The sequence below is a fragment of the Lytechinus pictus genome, chromosome 12 (genome assembly GCF_037042905.1).
Source record: "Lytechinus pictus isolate F3 Inbred chromosome 12, Lp3.0, whole genome shotgun sequence".
Lineage (NCBI taxonomy): Eukaryota > Metazoa > Echinodermata > Echinoidea > Temnopleuroida > Toxopneustidae > Lytechinus > Lytechinus pictus.
Window position 1 is genome coordinate 26,658,196 of NC_087256.1, and position 8,008 is coordinate 26,666,203.

The 8,008-nt window shown below is 38.9% G+C and overlaps 1 protein-coding gene across 1 annotated transcript; it reads left to right on the top strand.

Annotated features, from left to right (window-relative positions):
* The first annotated feature begins 550 nt into the window (after positions 1-550).
* On the top strand, positions 551-6,701 carry LOC129272345 (D(1) dopamine receptor-like). Its single transcript, XM_064108067.1, has 2 exons — positions 551-6,273; positions 6,313-6,701. Exon 1 carries the CDS (start codon positions 3,275-3,277, stop codon positions 4,574-4,576), a length of 1,302 nt encoding a protein of 433 aa, XP_063964137.1. The 5' UTR covers positions 551-3,274; the 3' UTR covers positions 4,577-6,273; positions 6,313-6,701.
* The last annotated feature ends 1,307 nt before the right edge of the window (positions 6,702-8,008 follow it).

An 8,008-nucleotide genomic window follows, 5' to 3' on the forward strand; every position in this document is an offset into this window, starting at 1 on the left:
ACACAATCTATAAGAAAAAATAATAAATAAATGGCGCAAATGCAAAGTTGAAACATTTGATAGTCTACTAGCTTTTTTTTTAAATTTCCAATGAAACAATGAAACGAAATTCAATATTTTTTTTTTCATTCGCTTTCGACCTTAGACCCCACATCAGTTCATTAATATGTCAGAACGTATTAACTTTTCATACCTCCTTAAAAGATTTATCAACATAATAGTGGTTATGATACATTTTTTCATATTGGATTTAAAACTCTTGTTATTTCTGGCTTGAGTCGTCCCATCCCGGCTACTGAGCTTTCGGCGATGCCTTATTTCGTTTCAATCAACCTTGTGCAAATCAAAAGATGACAAATGATTGGTTGACACTCATTTTGTTATGCACATTACTTAAAGCACTCGATCTTCTTTTTAACCAATCTGATTGGCCGTTCAGCTGTTCACGAATCACGTGATATGTAAACAAGCAGAAATAAGAATAGAGCGAGCTTCTGATAGGTCAATTGTACTAGGTTATACATCCAACATTCGTATATTGTGCGTGTATGTGAGGATGTGTGTTTGTGTGTGATTATATATTTGCATTCTTTAATCTGACATGTTTATCCTTTATCTTCTCAATCGTGTCTTACCGATTAGGTGATGTACCCTGGCTCCAAGGTACCAGGACAACGGATATTCGACAAGAAAACACAAGCTGTGACATCCAAGAGGGACATGAAGATTGGATGTTGGAGAATTCAAGAATCAGTCCCCAGCTCAATCAATTCTCCGCTTCGACAAAGGTATTCCTTCAACATCTCCAAGCTTCCCCGTGACTGACTCACGCAACGACACGGTTATTAAATCCCGACGTCGAAAATCTTCATTGCGTAAGACGAGTTATAATTTACTGTCCGCATATCAACTTTATTGCATCGTTAATAAAAAAGAAATTAATGTTGAAATCTTAATATTCGATTGAGTTACTTCAAATTCATTGGATGTTCGGGTTTTTGTCGGTTAAAGTTCAGACCTTTCTCCTGTTTGAAGTTTTCTCAAAAAGGAACAAAAAATTGTGGCTTGCAGCTCCATCATGGGATGTCGTTTGGAGGATCACCCCCAACAGTGAATTGCCATTGACGACATTATTCTTTCAGAGCCAATCCAAATTTCTTGAGTTAAAAGCGAACGACGTGACACCTCTTATTATTTATTAACGCTCGAATCGATCAGTGCTTCGCCGAATCATCTTTTTTTTAGAGTAGATGCATCAGATCGCTACAGGGGAAATTAATGACAAGGGAAAGCCAATTTCTGCGAAATTCATTGAGGAAATGGTGAACTTGAGACCGATGTGTAAATGGTAATATTAAAAAAGGTCTTTGAAATTTATTGACGATATTTGCTGGTGAACAAAACACCAATAACTGAGCTGTCGTCTATTGCGTTCTTATACAAAAAGCAGATCAAGGCTGCATGGTTGACATCTGAATTGCTAATGTCATCAGGTTATAACTGTTCTTGCCATGCTTTAAAAATACCTGAACGTCAAATAAATTGAAACCTATCGTCCTTCGTTGCCGACTCGAAATCATTAGTGGCACGTTACTTTAATTCGGACTGCTTTGTATTTCACCCATTGGCTTTGCAAATTTTCAAATTATAGTTAATAAGTGACGAGGATTGCGGAATGACAGGTATCACTCTGATGGTATGCTAACCTATCAAGCGTTACCGAGCAGTCGACAAGGAAACAAAAAATAGAATGACTCAATCCAAGGTATTATTTAGTTTTATACCCTTATAATAAATAGATCTGAGGTAATCTTTACGCTTTTAATCCGATTTGAGAGATTATCAGTTCAGTGGTTTGAATTTCCATTTTGCATGGATAACTCTACATGCCAGCATAACGATTCGACGTACAGTTGTAAGGGAATGCGACATAAATAATCATAATTGTTATTATTGTATCCTGTGTGTATGTATGACATATGTACGAAGAAACTTCGATTTCAGAATTCGCAGCAACAAAAGGCATTCTTGGGCTTAACCACTGTGCCGTTCGTTTGCAGAAAGCATTAACATTGGTTTTCAAACAATAAAGCGGCCTACCGTTTCGGTGAACTTAATAGACAGACGAACGTCAGCCTCTTAAAAGGTGTGCGCCATTCAGCGAAAGTTTATCGAGAGGAGAAAGATGTATCATGAAAAGCGGGGGTAGTATATGGCCCATGGGACGCTCTCGCTGGGAGTCTTTTATAAGCGCGATCGCTTCTTGAGTGTGAGCAAAGAAGAAGAAAGATTTCGCACGGCGAACACGTACTTGGTCATCATCCGTTGCTTGCATTGAGGCAACACATCTCTACTTCGGATAACTCTCACCAGAGCGATGTAAATACTCATTTGATATGGATTTATTTCAAAGTAAGACGCCGTTGTTCAGTTATTCTTGGTCATAGCTTCAGTTTCATTCTCACAGTGAAGGACAGAATTGAAATGAAGAGCAATTTCTTGGATTGATTCCGAATTTATTGATAAGGATCAAGGTTTTGGATAAAACGAAAAGGTACTGCAGTTTGGTGGAAACATCGAGTGGAACGCTTAAAACTTTTCGCGAGAATTATCTTTCTAAAGTGCTAGATAAAGAGGGATAATCACTCTCAATCAGTTCGATCCACAATCTTAATGTCAAGAGTGAGCAAAATTTAGAATGAATTGGATCTGTGCTTTGCGTTTCGATTTGACTGTCGAGACACCATTTCTATGGATTTAGATGAATGGTGATCAGCCTTAGAGGATTCTGCTGAGCCCCCCATCTTGTAATTTGATTTGGTCTACAGTCGTAAGGAGCATTAGCTGGAGGGGGGACATCCATTAGCGACTAAGGAAATGATAAAATGGGTGACCGAATTTCCGTAACGTGTCTTCAAGGAGGTAGTGTTATTGATAACTCAACAAATGGATGAAAGGATCCTATGAAAATAGCAGATCGGAGGAGGGAAAACGGCGGGATTACGCTTTGGCCTGCATTTACGTGAACTGTTGTCGTCTCGTGCTGGTTGTTTCGGATTTGACGGCCGGTAATTGCGTTACACCTTTATGAGATTTACAAATCTTGTGCTGATTTTGATTAGCGATTCTACTCTTTATTAGAAAAGATAATACAGCTAACGACATTTGATGACTTTTTATACGCGAAATGAAGGTTTCAACGTGAAATTGTGGAGTGATTCATTAAAAGTGTACTTGGTTATTTGCTGTTTAGGCTGAAATATATAGTGTTACCATGACGACAAATTTAACGAACGGAACAGACGATGGTGGGGGTGGAGGCTACTCCCTCGCTGGGTACATCGTCATTGGAATCGTCCTCTATTTCATCGTCGTGCTCGCCATCGCAGGAAATGCATTGGTCATCGCTTCCGTCCTCGTCTTCCGGAAACTTCGCACGGTAACCAACTACTTCATAGTCTCCCTCGCGATATCGGACCTCCTACTCGCGATGTTCGTCATGGACTTCAACGCGTGCTTCATCGTCCTTGGCGACTATTGGCCCTTCGGGAAGGTCTTCTGTCGATTTTATATCTCGATGGATATAATGCTCTGTACGGCGTCTATTTTAAACTTGTGCTTAATTTCTTTGGATCGATACTGGGCCATTACATCACCTTTCAGTTATTACCAACGAGTAAACGCTACTAACGCCATTATTTTGATTGTTCTAGTATGGGTCGTGTCTTTCATCATAAGTGTACTCCCTGTTATGATTGGGCTCCACGTAGATTATACTTTAAACGATGAGCTGTTCCAGCTGTTTTATGAAGAACCGACGTTTTGTGTATTGATTCTTAGCGAGTGGTACGCGTTCGGATCATCCGTTATTTCATTTTTCATCCCCATATTTATCATGGGTTATACATATGCACGTATATTCATCGTTGCGAGGAGGCAAGCGCGTCAAATTGCCGCGTACAATAACACGGGTAAGCGCATACAGGGCACGGACAAGAAAGTTCAGGGTTCAATGCGTCGAGAGCGCAAAGCGACAAAAACTCTAGCGATCATTGTCGGTGTTTTCATCGGATGTTGGTTGCCATTTTTCATAGTGAACGTTGTGGATCCCTTCTGTAAACGCTGCGTGCCGCCTGAGTTCATTAGCTTCACAGTGTGGTTGGGGTATGTGAACAGTGCTCTAAACCCCATCATCTACGCACAGAATAAGAGCTTCCGAAATGCCTTCAAGACCATCCTCTTCTGTTATAAGTGCCGAGGGTTGTCTATGCGACAGGCGGACAGTAGCGACGACCACACTGCCATGAGCAACACGAGCAGGCAGGAACGGCTTAGGGGGCGTTTGGGCAACGGTTACAACACCTCACCGCGTCCGTCGAATTCGGACCATCGAAGCAGCATCGAGAATTCCGCGGAACAGAATACCAAAATGGTCAAGGATACCTCTTTGGTCATTGCCAATAAGAACACTGGTGAGAATGGGAATGACCCCAAGAAGGACAGTTCAACCCCAGTGACTGTTGCCACTATAACCCAATCCGATGCAAACGGTAATGCGATCGATGTCCCTCTTTAAAAAAATGTATATACCACTTGTCTCAATTACGTTTCATCATTGCCAAAATGCACCCTCTTTTAATATAGAGACCTTGTTCACTTCGAAGGTATTAAGTTGATATGGTTGATAGACGCACAATTTATACTGAAGTCATTTTAATGTCTCTTATTTCACATTAGCCATTGATAATTTAACTCACCGGGGTTAGCCCGATGACAAAGGCTGCATATTAAAATGTTAAAATGTCGATTTTGAAATCTCGGTCGATATTGCCGGTCGTATTTTTATATTGCTCCACACGCCAGTAATGGAGAAAATAAGTGTCAGAATGATAAGGAAAACACAGAACTTTCAATTTAGATATTCGAAAATCAAGGATAGAATATAACATTGAATGTGTAACCATCTTCTTTTTAATTATCTACGCCCCGATTAAATTTATATACGCAACCTACATGACCAATAACCATCGAACGGGCAAATTTGCCTTGACGCAACCTTTGGTAACAAACAAAAAGAGGCTGTTTTGTGTTGATTGTCAATGTTACACTCTAAAAAAGGTTTATCCAATGTTGGATAAAAACGGAGTATGCATGTTCGTTGAGTTAAGCGATGCCAAGTATTGTGTTAGATTTACACAATGTTGCGGTAAAATTTACCAGTGGAATATTTTTGATATCATACTGCATCAAACTTGCTCATACCGACATGTTGGTCGCGTTTTACACAAAATTTGACAAAATTATTAAATTTGGTGCATTTTACCTGCTTTTTGTGTCGACGAATTGGGTATTTACTTGAGCCCAATGAAGAAAGTTTTGTTTACACAGAATAAGTTATTGTGATGTGTACAAAATCAAGCGAAGTCTTTCTGCAATGTAATATATATTAAGTGTCTGTATCATTACATGTTGAAGAAATAATGTTAGCATGCTACTATTCTTTCAAAGTAATGCTTATTCCCCCCCCCCCCCCCATTGTGTATGGGGGAAAGTCGCACGAAAATTTTGGTATGTTATTAATGTTTTATACTTCTTCACAAACCAGCTTGAACGTAAGTTTCAAGCTAGTAATATGACATTATGAAAGAAAATCGGGAAACGTATCATTTTGTGACTTTTGTGGGTTATATGTAAACTAGGCCTTATATTCAATTCATCATTTTAAATGGGCATAATTTGTAAAGTATTGCGATAAACGTTTACTTCAAAGCCGTATTCGGTCACACTTTATGGGGAGGATGCATTAGTATAATTATTTTTGTTCATGAGTTCATCACTAACCGTGGCAACAGCGTCCGTCGTAACCGATACCATCCATGCCTCGGGGAAAATTCGAAAATAATATTGGCCTGAGCATTTAACGTGATTGTAAACATGTTCCATTAAAGTTAGTATCATAGAGATCGTGTATGTTTTATAGTCTGGTTTACCTTAATCATGTTAATTGTCCTCAAATTTTTAGCAATCAGGCGTGAACCTCTCCAAGGTGAAAAGGGAATGATACCGTCTGCCTGTTAGACGCTCCTGGATAATTAGACTTTCATTCACCAAGTCACGCATAGTTCTACCAGGATTTATAATCTTACCTGGATAGTACCACAGTGGCAGGGTGGTAGTCGATGGCTTCCTGATTGGAAGGTCCTGGGTTCGAATCCATGCCCAAAGGATTTGAAAATAAGATTTGCAATCATAATTTTACTCTGAAACTTAAATGCAACTTGATTTTCAACAAAGCAGAGGTGTGCATTTAAGTCGTATGATTTTTTTTTGGGGGGGTGGTCCATTGAACAAAATTCTTTCATCAACGAGATCCGGATCGGTTAATAAAATTATTCACGTCAAACTGTTTTATATAAAACGGATGAATATAAAGTGAAAAAAGGGTATATACACAATGAAAAGATAAAAAGTTGTATCGGTGACATTGGATATAGGCTGAAGGTGATTCTGTGTGCCCTGGTTCCCGCGAAATTGACACCAACACAAATCGGCAATTTGTCAGAATTTCCAAAACATCGAATTCGTGACTTATCTAAAGCAGTCATCAAACAGATTTATGTCCATTTAAAATGAATGATAAGTCAACCTCCATGGAATGTGTGAGGTATATCCTATGTTTAGAAAGACGTAGGATTGACAAGTGATAATTGGTATATGTATGTTATTTTTTATTTAATGGCGGCCATTACCAATGATACCGCAAAGCGAGTTATAAGTATGACGGTGTATGTCCATAGATTATTTTTCTTGTCCAAGTTCAGATGTGCTTTCGAAGAATTAATTGCGGTCGTCGGTCTGAAAATTTCAGGTATGATACAAATAGGCTTCTAGATATCAGGGAGGGATAAAAAGAAACGGGAGCCCTCAGAAAGTACCGTGTTCATTGCTTCATATTCTGACAAGTTTAACAACAAAAAAGGTCTCACTTCCAAAAAGGATGGCAAAAGAATTTGACCAGCAAAGAAGCTGGCAGGAAGGACGCACTCCAAAAATAGATACTACGAAATACTAAAGAAAAAGAAAAGAAAAGTAGATTTCACGTCAAAGAGAGATGAATTTGCGATAGCGGAGGGGCTCTGTATCAACTTTTTTGACAAAAAGTGAGGCACATTAATCCTGTGACCCCATCCCTGTCCTTGCACCTGCGCCTCGCGATGTTAATGGAATGGATGGAAATGGAGGCAGTAAAAGATGGAGATAAACCCAAGCGATAAGACATCATCTGTCATTATTTGGGGGTTAATCTGAAATATACACCGAATAAAATAGCTTTGGGGTATTGCACTTCGACTGAAGGTGACTGAGGGTGAAAGGCAGATACGATAAATATGTCACAGAACTGTAGGCATACTCTATATAGATCTATAAACAGAGACAAAGAGCAATTAAAATGTCAAAATATGCATTAGTTAAGGTTGACATGGACAGGTTCTTTACTCTCTAAATGCAAAGGAGCTAATCTGGTCACTAATCACACTCCTCTCAGAGTGAGATGAGGGACCAACCAGTCCTGATGGAATGAGATTTCTGATATTTCAATCTTTCCAGAGTGAATTTTTAACTTTTTTGGAGTGAAAGTGTAAAAAAAATGCACACCTTCACAAAAAAGGTAGGAAAGTCACTCTTTAAAGATTGAAATCTCGTTCCATCAGGACTTGTCCCTTATCTCACCCTGAGAGGAGTGCGATTAGGGACCAGATTATATGATTCAGTCGAGTTGGTCCCTATTGTCAAATCTGTAAAAAATGAAAGATTGTATAATTCAAACAATAAAAAACAAAATAAATAGTGAGTGATGGACATCATTGACCGTCTCATTGGCATGTCACTGAGTTGTGCATATCACTGTTTTGTGAAAAATAAGTGAAACTTTAAAATGTCATTTTCTTATTATACATCCGATTTTGATGAAATTTTCAGCGTTATGCTAGTTTGATTTTTTCTCTAT

What these genes read in the sequence shown, in the direction of transcription:
- LOC129272345 (XM_064108067.1), top strand. Translation starts at nt 3,275, where the DNA reads ATGACGACAAATTTAACGAACGGAACAGACGATGGTGGGGGTGGAGGC.